Here is a 20,981-nt window from a genome sequence, read left to right as displayed (position 1 = left end):
CGTCAACCAATACTTTCTGGTATAGCAACTCTGTATTCCTTCCATCTTCTTTTGATGCTTTCTGTATCCGTTAATCATCTTCCTCGCAGAATCCTTGAACACTGCAACTTGAGGCTACAATTTTTTTCTTCAGTTCTTTCAGCTTGAGAAATGCTGAATGCATCCTTTTCTTCCCTTTTGGGTTTTCCTAACTCCAGGTCTTTGCACATTTCATTATAATACTTTACTTTGTCTTCTCAAGCCAGCCTTTGAAATCTTCTGTTCAGCTCTTTTACTTCATCATTTCTTCTGTTTGCTTTAGCTACTCTATGTTCAAGAGCAAGCTTCAGAGTTTCTTCTGACATCCATTTCGGTCTCTTTTTTTCCTGCCTTTTTAATGACCTTTTGTTTTCCACAAGTATGATGTCCCTGATGTTATCCCACAATTATTCTGGTCTTTGGTATTAATATTCAATGTCTGAATTCTGTTCCTGAGAGGGTCTCTAAATTTAGGTGGGATATACTCAAGGTTGTATTTTGGCTCTTGCAGACTTGCTCTAATTTTCTTCAGCTTCAACTTGAACTTGCATATGAGCAACTAATGGTCTGTTCTGCAGTGCGCCCCTGACTTTGTTCTGATGATCTGAGTTTCTACATTGTCTCTTTCCACAGATGTAAGTTGATTTGATTCCTGTGTATTCCACCTGGTGAGGTCCACGTGTATAGCTGCTGTTTATATTGCTGAAAAAAGGTATTTGCAATGAAGAAGTTGTTGGTCTTACAAAATTCTATCATGCAATCTCCGGTGTCATTTCTATCACCAAGGCTATATTCTCTAACTGTCAATCCTTCTTCATTTCCAACTTTTACATTCCAATCACCAGTAAGGCATCTAGATTGCATGTGTGATCAATTTCAGACTGCAGAAGTCAGTAAAAATCTTCAATTTCCTCATCTTTGGCATTATTGGTTGATACGTAAATTTGAATTAAAAACTTGTTGCTGTCGAGTCAATTCTGGCTCATAGTGACCCTATAAAACAGAGTAGAATTGCCCCATACGGTTTCCAAAGAGCAGCTGGTGGATCTGAACTGCCAACCTCTTGGTTAGCAGCCGAATGCATAACCACTGCACCACCAGGGCGCCACATTTGAATAATAGTCATATTAACTAGTCTTCCGTGTAGGTGATGGATATTATCCCATCACTGACAGCACTGTACTTCAGGATAGATCTTGAGATGTTCTTTCTGATGATGAATGTGATGAGATTCCTCTTCAATTTGTCATTCCTGGCATAGTAGACCATATGACTGTCTGACTGAATATGGCCAATACCAGTCCATTTCAGCTCACTAAGGCTTAGGATATTGATCTTTAGGCATTCCATTTCATTTTTGATGACTTCCAATTTTCCTAGATTCATACTTCTTACATTCCATGCTCTGATTATTAATGGATGTCTGCAGCTGTTTCTTTCATTGTGAGTCGTGCTACCTCAGCAAATGAAGGTCCTGAAAGCTTGACTCCCTCCACGTCATTAAGGTCGACTCTATTTTGAGGAGGCAGCTCTTCCCTAGTGGTCGTTTGAGTGTCTTCCACGCAAAAGGGGCTCATCTTCCGGCACTGTATCAGACAGTGTTCCGCTGCTATTCGTAAGGTTTTCACTGGCTAATTTTTTTAGAAGTGGACTGCCAGGTCCTACTGCTTAGTCTATCTTAGTCTGGAAGCTCTGCTGAAACCTGTCCACTATAGATGACCCTGCTGGTATTTGAGATACCGGTGGCATAGCTTCCAGCATCACAGCAACATGCAAGCCACCACAGTACGACAAACTGACAGACGTCTGGGGCTCTACTAGATATTGGGGATTAAAAACAAAAAAGACTTGCCCTCATGCTGCTTATAATTTAGCAAAAAAGACAATCATGTATGTAATAGGTAACTGTTAAACATATTCTATTTTGAGCTTTGCTATTAGATACTGAATAAGGAAGACCGAAGATCTGATGCCTCTGAATTATGGTGTTGGTGAAGAATACTGAATATACCATGAACTGCTAGAAGAATAAACAAATCTGTCTTAGAAGAGGTACAGCCAGAATGGTCCTTAGAAGCAAGGATGGCGAGACTTCATCTCATGTACTTTGTACATGTTATCAGGAAGAGTCCGGTCCCTGGAGAAGGACATCATGCTTGGTAAAGTAGAGGGCCAGCGAAGGAGAGGACGACCCTCAACGAGATGGATGGACACAGTGGCTGCAACAATGGGCTCAAGCATAACAACAATTTTGAGGATAGTGCAGGATTGGGCAGTATTTCGTTCTGTTGTACATAAGGTTGCTATGAGTTGGAACCGACTCAATGGTACCTAACAACAAAAATACTACTTGTGAATAACGAATACACACAGTTTTATTTGGCTAGCACCTTTTCCTTCTTGTTTTTGAGTCATTTTATATAGAGGGAACTAAAGTCATGGGCATAGATAGCGTCACCTAAGGAGAAATTATTATTGGGAAGAGGAGAGGGCCTGAGGCTGAGAGGAACTTCCACATTTGGTTGTTATGTGGATGAACCTGCGAAGAGATAGAGAAGGAACATCTGGAGAAGTAAAAAGAAACCAATAGTGTTATGTCACAGATGCAAAGAGAAGCAAGTATTCAATAAGGAAAAAAGAGTCAACACTGTTGGATGTGCTGAGGTTAAATAAGTTGGCAATGAAAAAGTCTTTAGATTTATCAACACGAAGGCAAGTCATTGGTGACCTTAGTAAGAGCTATTTCAGTGGAATGATAGGGGTGGAAGCCAGACTGGAATGGGTTGAAGAGCAAACAGGAGTGAAAGTAATGCAGTCCAGAAGGTTATCATTCACTTACTCATAGGAAAAAAATGACATCAGGGAGTAAGGAAGTAAAATGAAATAGAAATCTAAGAACAAGGACAACACTGAATGTAAGAAACAGTGGCAAACCCATGAAAAGTAAATGGGAAAATAAAAATTAGGAGAGGAATAATTTACTATTTTCATGTGATAAGCACAGCCTTCATGACATAAGGGTAACATTTTCTTCTTTATGGGTCCAATTGTACTACTTAGTTCTGTTGTAATGCTTACATAATCATATCGATAATTAGTAATAAAACATGTTTATTGGTTTTTCAACTTTTGGACTATATTTTAGAGTTGGAAGACATGAATGCTTTGTTGCTTAGGCCTCCAGTTCTAACAGATTCTGGGTGCTGTACTCTGAGGCAGAGATTAATAATGCATTATATTTTCTTATACAGCATCTGATGAACATTTGAGCCAACAGACACTACATTGATGAAAAAACAACAGAACAGGTTTAGAACATAGTATCAACCAGGGGAAAGAAGATTTAAATGTCTCTCATTTTAACTAACAGACTGGTTCTTTTATTTTATAAACAGAAGTAAATTCTGAAATGCTAAATGGCTGTTGCATTCTGGAGTTTTCTAAAATTATATAATTCTAATTTAAAAATATTGACAATATCAAGTGGGATGGAGAAATGGCATACTTATAACCTGTTTGTGAGAGGGTAAATTAATGCACACTTTCTGAAAGGATAATACGCAATATACTGTAATTTTAACATGTACATACCCTTTGTCTGATCACTCCTCTAGGAATCCATCTTAAAGAAATAATTACAACACAAAAATGTTTATCAAACTATTTTTGTAATGACAGAAATAAACTAGAGACACAACCTTAGTGTTCATCAACTGGGTAATAGTTGGGGAAAAATTATAGTACATCCACATTACGGACAACTTTGCATCTGTTAAAAAGAATGAGGTGGATCTATATAAACTGAAATGAAAGAATGCCTAAGACAATAAAAAGCAGGAAAGTGAACAAGATGCATAGTAAGATGCAATTTTTGTAAATGATAAACCAAAAAACAACCATATAGTAACTATATATTTATATAAGTATATGAACACATGCACAAATTTTTGGAGTTCCACATTCCTGAATACAAACAAGCAAATATCTTTTGGAAATTAAAATAATTTCAAAACAGTGGGGCAAAGAGCTACTCACCTGTTGAATTTAACAGCAAGGCCCAGGTCAGCAATACAACAACTTCCATTTTTCTTGATAAGAATGTTTTTGCTTTTTAGGTCTCGATGAGCAATTGCAGGCTTTCCTTGGGTGCCATAAATTTCTGTGTGGAGATGGCATAGGCCACATGCAGCTGAATAAGCCAACTTGAGCAGAGCTCTGGTGTCTAGTGTAGCACATTTCAGGAAGTCATAGAGAGATCCATTTTCATGGTAATCAGTAATCAAATAGAGCTGAGTCCAGGAACCTGTGCCTTTAATGTCTGCTGCTATAAAACCTGTCCAATTAATGAGTTTAAAAGGTTAGTTATCATCAGAGGTGGCTGCGAAGAGTAATGAATGCTCACTCAGGATATTGAGAACAACCTATGTAATGAAAGAGATGATAAAAATTTAATCTGCCTGACAATATCTCCTGAATTTGTTGCCAAAAACTGTATTTCTACCATTTACATACAGAACTGTATGCTTCTGGATTATATTTAAAATAATCTTAACAACAATCATGAAAATGATAATACAACTAAGAAAAACTATAAGATCACATTACCAGTTGCCATTGAGTCTACTCCCACTCAGGGTGGCCCCATGTGTGTCAGAGTAGAACTGTGCTAGATAGGGTTTTTAATTTTTCCAGGACTTTCTTCTGAGACGCCTCTGGGTGGATTCGAACCTCCAACCTTTTGGTTAGCAGCCGAATGCCGCATTAGCCATTTGCCCCACCCACTCTGTAAGATCACGTATCATATAATAATTTGGGAAATGTTATCAATCTACATGATTCTCTAAGCAGGTAAAACTATAAAGAAAGAATGAGAAATGCTCTCAATTTCAAATTGAAAAGTAGACACTCTAGAATAATAAACCTAAAACTGTTCAATCAAGAGTTAGCTCCTAACTAAGCCAACTACCATTTGCCCATCAACACCTCATCATATCTGCCTTTTCAGTCTGGCTTACTGACTGGCAGGTCCACAATACTACTCCTTCTTTTCTTACCCCATCTCTTCTCCTCCCTCCCTGCCAAAAAAGGGTCATTAAGTGCCTACTATATGCTACTGCCCTATGCACACTTCAAATCAAAGGGTAGGGAAATAGTAGCTGAAAAGAACAATCAGGAGAGCTTTATCAGTTTATGCACCCTACTGGCCATGGTGGTGCAGTGGTTAAAGTGACTGACTGCTAACCAAAAGAATGTGGTTCAAAACCACCAGCAGCTCTGTGGGAAAAAAATCTGCAAGTCTACTTCTGAAGAGATTTACAGCCTTGGAAACCCTATGGGGTAACTATGAGTCAGAATTGACTCAATAGCAGTGAGTTTTTGTTTCTGGTCAGATCGTACTTGAATTATTTTGTTACTGTGTACATGTGAGGAAAAACTTGCTAAGCATAGAACATAAAATGAAGCTGTATCTTATGGGAAAGAAGCGTTCAGCCTAGGAAAGGCAAAAAGTACATCTAGTTAAAAATACCTTAGAAAATTGCTCCCCTCACCCATTCCCCCCTACCAACCTTGCTAAGTGGTGGCAGGTCGCTCTGGCAAGGTGTCGGCCATTCACCTTGCCCCTCCCACCTCCTGACCCCACCGTGGAACCAGCTGCTCCCAATCACTTGAGCAGTGATAACTGTGCCCACATGCTCGCATGCCTGTGTACTTGCCTACTCGACACCTATTTCTCCATCCCCTACCCGGTGACTGGCAGCGAGTGCGTTCCCATGTGCTCGCTCACTCGTCACCCAAAGGCTCCCCTGCCTCTCCAACTGGAGATTGACGGGGGCTACGTCAAACACAGCACTTTTGATGAAGGACAGAACAACCAGAAAGAAACTCAGCAAAGATACAGAAGATCTAAACAACACAATCAACCAACTTCGCCTCATAGACATATACAGAACATTCCAACCAACAGCACAGTACACATTCTTTTCCAGTACACATGGATCATTCTCCAGAACAGACTATATATTAGACCACAAAGCAAACCTTAGTAAATTAGAAACATCAAAATAATAAAAAACATCTTCGTGGATCACAATGCTATAAAATTAGAAATCAGTAATAGAAAGAACAAGGAGATAAAATCAAATACATGGAAACTGAATAACACCCTGCTTAAAAACCACTGGGTAACAGAAGAAATAAAAAATGAAATAAAAAATTTCTAAATTCAAACTAGAATGAAAACACAACACACCAAAAGCAGTGCTCAGAGGTCAACTTATAGCAATAAACGGCACATATCAAAAAATAAGAAAGAGCTAAAATTAACACTTTAACCCTAAAACTCCAATAAACAGGAAAAAAAGCTCAAAAAAAGCCATCAGTCACCAGAAGAAAGGAAACAATTAAAATCAGAGCAGAAATAAAATGAGACAGAAAACAGAAGAACAACAGAATCAAACAAAGCTGGAAGTTGGTTCTGTGAAAAGATTAAAATCGACAAACCACTGGCCAAACTGACAAAGGAAAAGAGGGAGAATCTGCAAACAACACAAATAAGAGATGGGTGACGTTACAACCGAACCAACTGAAATAAAAAGGGTCGTAACAGAATACTGTGAAGAACTGAACTCCAACAAATTTGAAAACCTAGATGAAACAGACAAATTTCCAGAAACACATTATCTACCTCAACTAATGCAAACTGAGGTAGAAAATTTGAGGAGAGCCATAACAAAAGAAGAAATTGAAGAGGTCATTAAAAGAACTCCCAACCAAAAAAAAAAAAAAAAAATGCTTGGCCCAGACAGCTTCACTGGAGAATCTACCAAACATTCAAAGAGCTGACACCAATTCTACTCAAAGTATTCTAGAACATAGAAAAGGAAGGAATATTCCCGAATTCATTCTATGAAGCAAGCATAACCCTGATACCAAAGCCAGCCAAAGACATGACTAAAAAAGAAAATTACAGACCAGTATCTCTCATGAATATACACACAAAAATTCTCAACAAAATTCTAGCCAATATAATTCAGCATCATATCAAAAACATAATACATTGTGACCAAGTGGGATTCATACCAGGTATGCAAGGTTGGTTCAACATTAGAAAATTAATCAATGTAATCCACCACATAAATAAAACAAAGGAAAAGAACCACTTGATCATATCAATTGATGCAGAAAAGGCATTTGATAAAATCCAACATCCATTCCTGATTAAAACTCTCAGCAAAATAGAAACAGAAGGGAAATTCCTCAACATAATTAAGGGTATATATACAAAACCAATAGATAACATTATTTTCAGTGGAGAGAGACTGAAAGCATTCCCCTTGAGAACGGGAACTAGACAAGAATGCCCCTTATCACCACTCCTATTCCACACTGTACTGGAAGTCCTACCCAGAGCAATAAGGCAAGAAAGGGAAATAAAAGTTATCCAAATTGGTAAGGAAGAAGTAAAACTATCCCTATTGGCAGATCATATGATCCTGTACATAGAAAGATCGCAGAGATCTTACAAGAAAGCTACTGGAACTAATAGAAGGACTCAGCAAAGTGGCAGGTTACAAGATCAACAAACAAAAATCAGTCGGATTCCTCTACACGAACGAAGAGAACTCCAAAAAGGAAATCAAGAAAACAGTGCCATTTAAAATAGTCACCCAAAAGATAAAATACTCAGGAATTAACCTAACCAGGGAAGTAAAAGATTTTTACAAAGAAAACTACGAAACACTATAGCAAGAAACTAAAAGAGACCTATATAAATAGAAAAACATACCACACTCATGGATAGGAAGACTTAACATTGTGAAAATTTCAATACTACCCAAAGCCATCTATAAAGTAATCCTGATTCAGATTCCATCAACATTTTTAATGAGATGGAAAAACTAAACACCAACTTTATATGTAATGGAAAGAGGCCCCAGATAAGCAAAGCGCTACTGAAGAACAAAGTAGGAGGCCTCACACTTCCCAATCTCGGAACCTACTATAGAGTCACGGTAGTCAAAACAGCCTGGTACTAGTACAACGACAGATACGTAGACCAACGGAACAGAATAGAAAACTCAGAAGTAAATCTCTCCACCTATGGACAGGTGATCTATTTCCCCCTTCAAGGGGGAAGTGATAGTCTCTTTATCAAATGGTGCTGGCAAAACTCGATACCCGTTTGCAGAAAAATGAAGGAGGATCCATACTTCACAAAAACTAATTCAAAACAGATCAAAAACCTAAATGTAAAACCTAAAAGTATAAAGATTATGGAAGCAAAAACAGAAGCAAACCTAGGGGTCCTAACCTTATGGCATAAACAGACTGTCAACATAATTAAAAAGGCACAAGCAGCAGAAGATAAATTTGATGACTGGGACCTCCTAAAAATTAAACACTTATGCACACTAAAAGACTTCTCCAAAGAGTGAAAACCTACAGACTGGGAAAAAAAATTTGGCAATGGTATATCTGACAAGGACTAATTTCTAAAATTTATCGAAGACTTCAACACCTCAACAACAAAAAAAATCCAATTAAAAAAAATGGGCTAAGGACATGAACAGACACTTCATGAAAGAAGACATTCAGGTGGCCAACAAATACATGAAGAGATGCTCACGATCCACAGACATTGTTGTTAGGTACCACTGAGTCAGTTCTGACTCACAGCGACCCTATGTACAACAGAATGAAACACTGCCCAGTACTGCGTCATCCTCACAATCACTGTTACTCTTGAGTCCATTGTTGCAGCCACTGTGTCAATCCATCTCCTTGAGGGTCTTCTTCTTCTTCGTTGACCCTCTACTCTACCAAGCATGATGTCCTTCTCCAGGGACTGGTCCCTCCTGATAACATGTCTAAAGTACTTGAGACAAAGTCTTGCCATCCTCACTTTCAATGATCATTCTGACTGTACTACTTCCAAGACAGATTTGTTAGTTCTTTTGGCAGTCTATGGTTGTCTTAGTCATCTAGTGCTGCTACAACAGAAATACCATAAGTGGATGGCTTTAACAAAGAGAAATTTATTTCTTCACAGTAAAGTAGGCTAAAAGTCCAAATTCAGGGCGTCAGCTCCAGGGGAAGGCTTTGTCTGTCTGTCGGCCTTCTCATCAATGTTCCCCTAGACTAGGAGCTTCTCTGCACAGGGACCCCGGGTCCAAAGGACATGCTCTGCTCCTGGCACTGCTTTCTTGGTGGTATGAGGTGCCCATGTCTCTCTGCTCACTTCTCTCTTTTATATCTCAAGAGACTGCTTCAGGATATAATCCAATCTTGTAGATTGAGTCCTGCCTCACTAACACAACTGCCGCCCATCCTCCCTCATTAACATCATAGAGGCAGGATTTATAACATATAGAAAAATCACACAATACCAGGAATCACGGCCCAGCCAAATTGATACACATTTTGGGGGGACATAATTCAATCCATGACAATGGTATATTCAATATTCTTCACCAACAGCATAATTCAGAGGCATCGATTTTTCTTCAGTCTTCCTTATTCATTGTCCAGCTTTCGCATGCATATGAAGCCAGTGAAAACACTATGGCTTGGGTCAGGGGTACCTTCCTTAGTCCTTAAAGTGACATCTTTGTTTTTTAACACTTTAAAGAGATCTTTGCAGCAGATTTGCCCAATGCAATGCATCGTTTGATTTCTTGACTGTTGCTTCCATGGGCGTTGATTGTGGATCCCAGTAAAATGAAATCCTTTAAAACTTCAGTATTTTCTCCGTTTATCGTGATGTTGCTTATTGGTCCAGTTGTGAGGATTTTTGTTTTATGTTAAGGTGTAATCCACACTGAATGCTGTGGTCTGTGATCTTCATAAGTAAGTGCTTCAAGTCCTCTTCACATTTAGCAAGGAAGGCTGTGTCATCTGCCTATTGTAGGTTGTTAATGAGTCTTTCTCCAATCCTGACGTCGTGTTCTTCTTCACATAGTCCAGCTTCTTGGATTATCTGCTCAGCATACAGAATGAATACGTACGGTGAAAGGATACAACTCTGACGTGTACTTTTCCTAACTTTAAACCTTACAGTATCCCCTTGTTCTGTTAAATGACCGCCACTTGGTCTATGTACAGGTTCTGCCATAAGCACAATTAAGTGTTCTGGAACTCCCATTCTTCGCAGTGTTATTCATAATTTGGTATGATCCACACAGTTGAGTGCCTTTACATAGTCAATAAAACACAGGTAAGCATCTTTCTGGTATTCTCTGTTTTCCGCCAAGATCCATCTGACATCAGCAATGATATCCCTTGTTCCACATTCTCTTCTGAACCCAGCTTGAATTTCTGAAGTTCCCTGTCGATGTACTGCTGCAACCACTTTTGAATGATCTTTAGCAAAATTTTATTCGCTTGTGATATTAATATTGTTTGATAATATCCACATTCAGTTGGATCATCTTTCTTTGAAATGGGTACAAATATGGATCTCTCCCAGTCCGTTGGCCAGGTAACTGTCTTCCAAATTTCTTGGCATAGACAACTGACCACTTTCGGCCCTGCATCTGTTTGTTGAAACATCTCAGTTGGCATTCTGTCAATTCCTGGAGACTTACTTTTCGCTATAGCGTTGCTACAAGTTAGAACTGACTCGTAGGCAGTGGGTTTGGTTTGGGTTTTTGGTTATTTTTCACCAATTCTTTCAGTGCAGCTTGGACTTCTTCCTTCAGTACCATAGTTTCTTGATCATATGCCACCTCCTGAAATGGTTGAACATCAACCAATTCTTTTTGGTACAGTGACTCTATGTATTCCTTCCATCTTCTTTTGATGCTTCCTGCGTTGTTTAGTATTCTCCCTGTAGAACCCTTCAATATTGGCAACTCGAGGCTTGAATTTTTTCTTCAGTTCTTTCAGCTTGAGAAATGCCCAAGCATGCTAGACATTAGAGAGATGCAAATCAAAATAACAAGGTATCACCTCACTGATGGGGGAGGGAAAAAAAAAACAGAAAACAACAAATGCTGACAAGGGTATGGGCAGACTGGAACTCTCATACACTGCTAGTGGGAATGTAAAATGGTATAACCATCATGGAAAATGGTATAGTGCTTCCTCAAAAAGTTAGAAATAGAAATCCCACGTGATCCAGGAATCCCACTGCTAGGTACATACCCTAGAGAAATAAGAGCTGTGACACGAATAGATACCTGCACAACCATGTTCACTGCAGCATTATTCCTACTAGCAAAAAGATGGAAACAACCTAAGTGTCCATCAGTGGAAGAATGGATAAATAAACTGTAGCACATACACACAAAATGGAATACTACACAACGTTAAAGAATAACGATGACTCTGCCAAACATCTCACAATATGGATGAACCTGGAGGACATTATACTGAGTGAAATAAGTCAACCACAAAAGGACAAATATTTTATGAGACCACTATTATAAAAAGTCAAGAACAGGTTTACACACAGAAACATTCTTTGATGCTTACCAGGGATGGGAGGGGGAAGGAGAGAAAATCACTAACTAGATAGTAGAGATGTTTTATAAATTGAGTGAAGGGAAAGACAATATACAATATGGGGGAAGCCAGCACAACATGACCAAGGCAAAGGAAGACGCTGAGAGGTATGTATGCAAGAGTAAAAGGCAACAAGGCTAAATACTATTACATACACAATGTTGCAACAACAGTAATAACAAACAGTAATTTATGAGTAAACATGTAAGCTGAACAGGTGTGGGAATGGCGTATAGGAGTACACCCACAAGCATATATAGGTTTCGCAGAGGATATTTCTACATAAGCGCTTGTATGTGCTGCAAACATATCCACGTATATAGTAGAGCACTCAGGTGGCACAGTTATGAAAACTTCTTAGCCATAATCAAATGCTGAGGGACTGAGTCACTGGGCTTGAGGGCTTAGGATCATCTAAGTCAATTAGCATAACATAATCCGTAAAGACAATGTTCTACATCCTACTTTGGTCAGTAGTGACCAGAGTCTTCAAAGCTTGTGAGCAGTCATCTAAGATACAACTATTGGTCTCTTTCTGTCCAGAGCAAAAAAGAGTGAAGAAAATCAAAGTCTCAAGGAAACAATTAGTCCAAAGACTAAATGACCACAGCCTCTACTAGCCTGAGACCAGAAGAACTAGATGATGCCTCACTACCACTATCGACTGATCTGAGTGGGATCACAGTAGGTTCTGGCCAAAGAGGGAGAAAAACGGAGAACGAAATTCAAATTAGTAAAAAGACCAGACTTACTGGTCTGGTAGAGACTGGTGGGACACCTGAGACTATGGCCCGTAGACACCCTTCAAACCTGGAACTGAACTCACTTCCAGAGACAAACTTCCAGCCAAACAACAGACTGGCCTATAAGGTGAACAGTAACACCTGTGAGGAACATGCTTCTCAGAACAATCAACTATTCGAGACCAAATAGGGAGCATCTGCCCAAAGACAAAGTTAAGAAGGCAGAAGGGGCAGGAAAGATGGATGAATGGAAACGGGGAATTCTGCGAGGAAGTGCGCAGAGTGCTGTCACATTGAGGGGATTGCAACTAACGTCATGAAACAACATGTGTATAAATTGTTGATTGGGAAACTAATTTACTCTGTAAACTTTCACTCAAACCAAAATAAAATGTTAAAAAAAAAAAATCAAATGTGTACTCACCAAGGATATTCTCATGGCGCATAAGCACAGTTTGGTAGATTTCAGTTTCTCGAAACCAGCTAGCTTCTTCAGTGGTAAAAAACACTTTGACTGCCACTTTTTCACCACGCCATTTACCCATCCACACTTCTCCATATCGGCCTTTTCCAACTTGCCGAACCATCTGAATCTGTTTGGCAATCGTTCGCTGAACCTTCATTAAAAAAAAGTAAAAGGTTTTGATCTCTTGACAAAAAAGAACTTGTTAAGACCGAGAAATTGGTCCAATCATCTATTCCATGAAAAAGCATGGTATATCCAACCAACTGACCAACTCCAGTATTATAATACTTCCCCCCTCCCGGCAGTCACGCCCTTGGGTAGTATCTTCCCACACTCTATGCTTGGCCACATGACTTGCGTCTGCCAGTAGAACAATAGCAAATATGATGCAATCAAAGACTTGAAAAGTGCTTGTGCATTGGGACTTGCCCTCTCTTGAGGTTCCTGGGAACCCTGCAACCAACGAACACCACCATGTGAATGATCAGCCATGGGCATGAACTGTAACATCCAGCTGCAGCTGAGCAAGTACAGAAGAACTACCCAATAGACTCACAGAATCATGAGAAATAATGTTTGTTGCTTCAAGCCACTGAGTTTCGGGGTGGTTTGTTATGCAGTAAAATCTAAACGACAGTTACAAATCTTCAACTCAATTCTATGAGACCCTATATGATCTGGTCCCTGCTTAATTTTCCAGACTTATCATTTGTTATAATTACCCACTCCCACCCCTCTTATTTGCCTTTTTCCAACTCTTAGAATTCACTCAAGCTCATTCCTGTCTTTTTGCATGTGCAGTTCCCTTTAATTAGAATGCTATTTCAGTGTTAACATCTCTCTCTCTGTTTTCTGGTTCCAGGAGCTTCTCAGCGCAGGGATCCCGGCTCCAAAAGACGTGCTCCACACCTGGCGTTCTTCCTTGGTGGTGGCAGGATCCTCTACCCACCTCTGGGGTGCCTCATTTCAAGCCCAACGGGATGGCAAAACTGACCAATCCCCTTGGTGGGCCACCATTACCCTACTTGCACAATCCCACCCAATCACTTGGATGGGAGTTACAAGACCATGGCGAGAAAGGCCACACGAAAGTGATCCACTGCACTACATGTGCCATCCTCACAATCGTTGCTACTTGAGCCCATTGTTGCAACCACTGTGTTAATCAACCTCATAGAGGGTCTTCCTCTTTTTCTGGTGACATTCTACTTTAGCACACATGATGTTCTTCTCCAGGGACTGGTCCCTCCTGATAACATGTCCAAAGTACATGAGATGATGTCTCGCCATACTCGCTTCTAAGGATCATTCTGGCTGTACTTCTTCCAAGACAGATTTGTTCGTTCTTCTAGCAGTCCACGGTATACTCAACATTCTTCACCAACAACATAATTCAAAGGTATTAATTCTCCTTTGGTCTTTCTTATTAATGTCTAGCTTTTGAATGCATATAAGGCGACTGAAAATACCATGGGTCGGGTGAGGCACGCCTTAGTCTTCAAGTTGACACCTTTGCTTTCCAACACTTTAAAGAGATCTTTTGCAGCAGATGTGCCCAGTGTATAACTGTCTAAAATGGTTTGATTATTGAATTGTAGAAGTTCTTTATGTAGTCTGGGTACAAATTTTTTATAAGAGATGTGTTTTGCAAATATTTTCTTTCTGTCTGTGACCTGTCTTTTCATATTCTTAACAGTGTCTGCTCAATAGCAGAAGTTTCTAATTGTGACAAAGTCCACATTATCTTTTTTTTTTTTAAATGATTCATGATTCTTTTGTCCTAAGAAATCTCTGCTCAACCCAAGGTCACAATGATTTTCTCCAACGTTCTCTTCTGGAGGATAGTCTTAGTTCTTATATTTAGGTCTATGATCTATTTCAAAAGTTAATTATTGTTTATGGAGTTAGGTAACAGTGGAGTTTCACTTTTTGGAAAACAGATGCTTAATTTTTCCTTCACCATTTGTTAAACAGACTATCTTTCCCCGTTGAATTACCTAGGTGGTTTGGTCAAAAATCAGTTAGACATATACATGTGGGTCACTTCTGGACACTATTCTGTTCCACTGATCTATGTGTCTGTCCTTATGCTAATACCTGACTGTGCTGATTATCATAGCTTTATAGCAAGTTCAGAAATTAGGTAGTGAGGTGTCCAAATTTGTTTTCTTTCAAAATTGTATGGCTCTTCTATGTCTTTTGCATTTCCATATAAATGGTAGAATGAGGTCATCAACTGCTACAAAGGGTCTAATCTAATTCTGATTTGGAGTGAACTGAAACTATACATCAATTTGAGAATAACAAAAATCTTAACAGAGTCTGAGTGCTCCATTTCATAAACAGGATATCTACATCCATTAATTTAGGTCTTCTTTAATTTCTTTCAGTAATATTCATAGTTTTCAATGTGCAGGCCTTGCATAAATTCTGCTAAGATTATTCCTAAGTATTTCATGGTTTTTAATGACATTATTTCTTAAATTTCAACTTCCAATTGTTGTTGTGTGCTGTCAAGTTGATTCTGATTCGTAGCAACCCTATATGAAAGAGTGGAACCGCCCCATAGGGCTTCCTAGGCTGTATGTAATATTTACAGGAGCAGATCACCAGGTCTTTTTTCCCACAGATCCGCTGATGAGTTTGAACTGCCAACCTTTCAGCTAGCAGCCAAGCACTTAATCACTGCGCTACCATGGCTCCTTGTTTGTTGTTAGTACATATAAATCCAATGATTACTATACAGTAACCTTGTATTCAAATTCACTCATGTTGTCTGGATAAGACTGTTTTTACTTTTTCCTTTCCAGTTCAATTACAGCTGTTTGGACAAAATTTTAAATTAGAGATCAATGTATTTATTTTAACCAAATGTAATTAAATGAACAGTTAGAAACCTATCTGGACACCTAGTACTTATTTATTATAAGGGTCCTCTCCAATAGAGTCCTCTCAACCCCAAAATCTGAGTATTTCTATCTAGAACTGTATTAGAATTATTTACAATCCCCTTTGAAATTATTCTGATTAAACTGTTTTGATAAGGTAGTATCATATTGAGGAAAGTGTCCTCTCTATGAAGATCTGTGAGAGAAACCTCTTTGATTTCAAAATCTGAAATAGTTTTACTTCCAACCAATCAGTTTAACCTTATTAGATGCAAGGAATCTTATACCTGATTTCTCTTCAAGTTGGCTATTAAAATGCTGAGAGCAAAAGCTGTGAGCTACCTCTAGCACTTCTATAGGACTTGATGACCACGTTTTCTTTACTAACCTCGCCTGTGGCTCTACCTTACTTTCCCATCCTATTTTTCTTATTTTTAATTAATTTCATCTTGTATTATGATATGCTTCTTTGTAAATGAGGAGAAAAAAATTTACATGTGCTGTTATGGATTGAACTGTGTCCCCCAAAAATATCTGTCAACTTGGCTAAGCCATGATTTCCAGTATTGTGATTGTCCACCATTTTGTTATCTGATGTGATTTCCCCATGTGTTGTAAAACCTATCTCTATGATGTTAATGAGGTGGGATTAGTAGCAGTTGTTAACGGGGCGGGACTCAATCTACAAGATGAGGTTATGTCTTACATCAATCACTTTTGAGATATTAAAGAAAGAAGCGAGCAGAGAGACATGGGGACCTCACACCACCAAGAAAGCAGCGCCAGGAGCATAGCACGTCCTTTGGACCCAAGGTCCTTGCGCTGAGAAGCTCCTGGACCGGGGAAGATTGATGACAAGGACCTTCTCCCAGAGCTGACAGAGAGAGAAAGCCTTCCTCTGGAGTTGGCACCCTGAACTCGGACTTCTAGCCTACTACATAGTGAGTGAATAAATTTGTTTGTTAAAGCCATCCACTTGTGGTATTTGTTACAGCAGCACTAGATAATTAAGACGTGTCTAGCAATGTTTTCCAACTTGCATAATCATGCAGTCTACCATCATATGAGGCTATATTCTATATCAATACAGCATTCACATTTATATGAAATTTTGTCTTACCAATAAAGGTAGCCCTGATCCACTACCAGAACTCTGTGACTGGTCAATAAGGTCTTTTAATGATTCTCCAACTGGAATAAATGCTTCATCCTGTTCCAAATCACGATTATAACGGCGTCTGTTTGAGATGCTCTTGCAATAATGCCTTTGAGAAAAGCAGAAAACAATCTATACTACAGTATTAAAATTCTGAGATAAACTTTGAGATTGTTTACACCATCATCCTTCCTTCAGACAGAATCATATGCAAATTAGTCTGTTATAAAATGTCTAGAAATGGAATTTATGAGGTAGACTCCTACGTACTTTTTAAAATGGGAAGACGGCTATGGTGTATTGGCAAGTGAAAAAAGTAGATTAAAAACATCATGTAAAGTGGGTCCTAGCTATAAAAACTGTTAAAAATATATATGTTCACATACAACTAAAAAGCTTTGAAGGGATATATAGTAAGCTGCAACTATAGTTATTTTGAAGGCCTAAGAATATTCACTTTCTATTATACACATATTTTTGTATTATTTGAATTTATAAGTACCTATTTTTGTATTAAGACAATAAATGTATTTTCATATTGAAAAAAGGGAAAAGGAACTTACAGAAAATAAATTAGACAAGTTCTCTTAATAATTCATTCCGTTATTTTTGAAGACCTCTCACCTACAAACTTCAAATTATAAAATATTTCAAACATACAGGAAGGTAGAGATTAACTGCACCAATATGTACACCATTCAAACTTAAAAAATATTAATATGCTATATTTATTTTAGATATATAGTAAAACCTGTGAAAGCTGAAACCTATGTAAGGCAGAAACCTGTCAGAGAAGGAAAACGTAAATATTTTCCCCTAATAGAGAGCAAAAGAAAAATGGTAAGCTGCATCCTGTCAAAGGCAGAAAAACAAGGCTGTCTCGGTGAGTTCCAGCTCTCTCAGGTTTCACTGTATTTTAAATAAATAAATATCATTGAACTGTTTGAAACTCCAACCATTTTCCTGATAACTCCATTTCTGTCCTTTTTTCCACTATCCTGAAGGTGGTTATGTATTTATACTTCTACTATATATGTATATATTCATAACAACATAGCTTTTGTGTGCAAAAATTTACATAAACAGCATATACTGAATTAATACTCTGCAACATGTTTTACACATTTATCCATGTTGATATATGTAAAGAACAGCTCATTTTTATTGATGTGGAATGTGTCAGGCAATGTTCTATTTTACGTGTTCATCTCACTTTCTCTGTATAAAATTCCTAAGATGCAAGTACTATTGTCCCTGGTAGCCACTAATTTACATTTATCTCTATGCATTTGCCTACTCTAGATATTTCATATAGTGAAATCAATACAATATTTATCCATTTGTGTCTTATTTTACTTAGCATAATGTTTTCAAGGTTCATGTATGTTGTACTGGCCCAATAAACTTTTAAGTCACCTGTGGAAGTGACACTGAGGAGGGGTGAACCTCGCATGTTTACTTTCTACCCTTCTGTAGTGCTGAACCTTTTCTACAATAGAATGCCTTACTATTATAATCTTAAAAGCTAATACAGTTCGTTAGAAACATTTAAAACAAGATAGTGGGTGGGGGGCAGGGTTAAGACAATAATTTTAAAATTCAACTGAAAAAGCAAAATCAAAAATATTAGGTTAGTGAGCTATACTAAAATTTTATAACAAGGCGTATCACCAAATAGTGATCAAAACTTAGCCAACTCTCTTCTGAATCATGATTAAATGCAAACAATTTTGAAGCCCCAAATAACCACATAACTATAATATAGTTGGTTTCTTGGGACAAATTTTTAAAACTCAGATAGATGAAAGCTCAACATTCTATTAATAAGAAAATTATAAGTACTCATGAACATACATGAGCATATAAATAAGTATAAAATGATGTCCAATTCACTGACTGGTAGTGAGACCCTTTTTTCCCTTATAAAACTACAGACTAGTTACAGGAGAAATACCAGAGAATACAGGTCAACAGTTTCTGAAGTGCATACGGTGGTCAGTGGTTTCTGCCCAGTGGCTTTAAGAACAACTGTTCAACAAAGTATTCAACAAAGTATTCTCAATATTTTACATCTTTTCAGAATATTGTAAGTATTCCCAGTGAATCCCTAATACTCAATGGTTTTTAAATAAATATTCAAATTGAACCTGACAGTTCCCCCTACCAAAATAAATCTTCTTACTTGTAACAAAAGCAGCTGAAGAAGATGATCATAGCCATGATGCAGACAGCCATAGAAATGAGCACAACCAGCCACCGAATGCTGCCATCGAAAAATGGACCTGACAATGGAAGTAAACATATTATCTTTCTATCACAGTTCATTAAAAACAAAAAATAATTTGAGTGCTAAATTCTAGACAGCCTGCTTATTGTTAAAGCCACAGAAATCATTTTAGTGAAAATCATGCTCAGACTTTTCTCAGCTAACCTACCTATAACAACAGGGGGCAGTGTAGGTTGTAAATACTGGTTACATAAATTGGTCCGACAACATTCTATTGTCCGTCGTAGCTGGGCTTTTGGTGAATCCTACAGGAAGAGTAATGGTAAAATTAGAAACACTTTAATATACTACAGTATATGTATATGATACATATACCAAATTGATACTAAAATTTTAAAATATTTATTTATAAAATGTATTTTCTAATTCAGTGGGTGAAAAGGATCTACAAATTTATGTGAAAAAACAATTACTAGAAGTTTAGAAATATTTCTGCTGAGATATTGCTGTGAAAACTGTAAAAATTTTCCTAAAGGAGAACACATGTATGTAGATGGTGTGTTAAAATTACAGATAAACAAGTCTAAGCGTTTTCTGCTCCAGACTTTGGCATAAAGATGTATTAAATATTTTTAGTAAGAATATTTATTCTAATTTAGTTATTTTTTAGTAGGAAACTAATTACTCAAAAGTCATGCGATCTTTTCTTAAACAGTATAGGTAATAAAGCAGATGTAATTATAATTACAAACTAGTATGGTAAAAAAGATATCAGTAATTTTGAGACTTACATGGTAAGACTTAATATCAGACTAAGGCAGAAAGTATCCTACTCCAAAGTCTGGTTAAGAAAGGTGGTGGAGTAAAGCAGAAGATACTATATAGATTCTGTATGTAACAACTATATGGAAATCAATGAACCTGAAGTGGAAGCAAGCTGCAGCATACATGGGTAAGGGAAAGGGCAAAACACAGAAACAATATTCCTGAGAGTTTACTGGACACCACCAACCAGATAGGAGACGTGTCCCTAATAGATTAGAAAATTGGCACAGAGAACATCCTGTAGTCATGGAAAGGGAACACACATCAACAATTATATGTGAAGTTTTATCTGATTAATAGTACAGTATTTGACAAGTTCTTAACTTGAATGCTGACATTTCAACACTGCCTGGGAGAACAGCTATTCTGAACTGAAATGCCACTAAAAAATAACTGTCATTGCCAAAGTGGTAAGAATAAAAGTAGGAATTAAGCATGATATTCTTAAATATGAGATGGCCAGAAAAGGAAAGCCTCAGTACAATCGATATTATTTTACAAAAGGTGGACATCAGTCCATGATTTTGAGATTCTGTGAGGGAACAAGGGTCAAAGAGCATTTGGAAGCTATCAAAAGAACAACTTTTATCTTCTAACTGAAATTTTTACCTTTTTTTTTCCTTACAAAACAAATTTTCCTTTTAAATGATTGTTAAAAAAAGATAGGAAAAGAGAGAGATGTTCGGAGTTACACTAGCAACTCTGAAATTATCCCAGATTTAGAGAAAACTTACGTGAAGGATGGAATGAAGAGCACAGCACTAAACGGGAAAAAAAGAAATACCAAGAATCTGAGAATAGTGCCAGGAAGACTAAAGTCCAAAACAAACTTAGCCTTGCAGAAAATGCAAAGAAAACCCAAGAAAGGGTTTACCTGGCAGTGCTTAGAGAGAAGACCACCAAGTAATAAACAGATCTATTGGTTACATAATTGGGGGCAATGGAGGACAAACAGGACATACCATTCTACAGCTCCTGTATTGCTTCTGCTTCTCTATCAAGGATGATTATAGGAATGAAGAAGACAGACCAAACACCAGTAAGTGAGAACTGGCATTCGAGATTATGAAGCGATCCTACAATGCTTTCGGTATTTTATATGAGCTCATATCTTCTAGCCTATGTGAATTATATCCCAGGAAAACGAGGGCACTTG

At 37.8% G+C, this 20,981-nt stretch overlaps 1 protein-coding gene across 11 annotated transcripts in view; it reads right to left on the bottom strand.

Annotated features, from left to right (window-relative positions):
• Positions 1–20,981, bottom strand: part of BMPR1A (bone morphogenetic protein receptor type 1A) — a 212,499-nt gene that overhangs the window by 7,393 nt on the left and 184,125 nt on the right. For 9 of the 11 annotated variants that reach the window (XM_023740422.1, XM_023740424.1, XM_023740421.1 and 6 more), the window contains 5 exons: positions 19,209–19,305; positions 18,956–19,055; positions 16,738–16,882; positions 12,688–12,880; positions 4,054–4,351 (listed from right to left, as the gene is read on the bottom strand). In XM_023740422.1, the coding sequence (XP_023596190.1) occupies positions 4,054–4,351; positions 12,688–12,880; positions 16,738–16,882; positions 18,956–19,055; positions 19,209–19,305 (833 nt within the window). Of the gene's footprint in view, positions 1–3,609; positions 3,641–4,053; positions 4,352–12,687; positions 12,881–16,737; positions 16,883–18,955; positions 19,056–19,208; positions 19,306–20,981 lie in introns of all 11 variants that reach the window. The other 2 variants (XM_023740429.1, XM_023740428.1) reach the window with 1 other exon arrangement.

This window comes from Trichechus manatus, unplaced genomic scaffold, assembly GCF_000243295.1.
Source record: "Trichechus manatus latirostris isolate Lorelei unplaced genomic scaffold, TriManLat1.0 scaffold00155, whole genome shotgun sequence".
NCBI classification, from domain to species: domain Eukaryota; kingdom Metazoa; phylum Chordata; class Mammalia; order Sirenia; family Trichechidae; genus Trichechus; species Trichechus manatus.
This window is presented reverse-complemented; position numbering and strand designations above follow the sequence as displayed.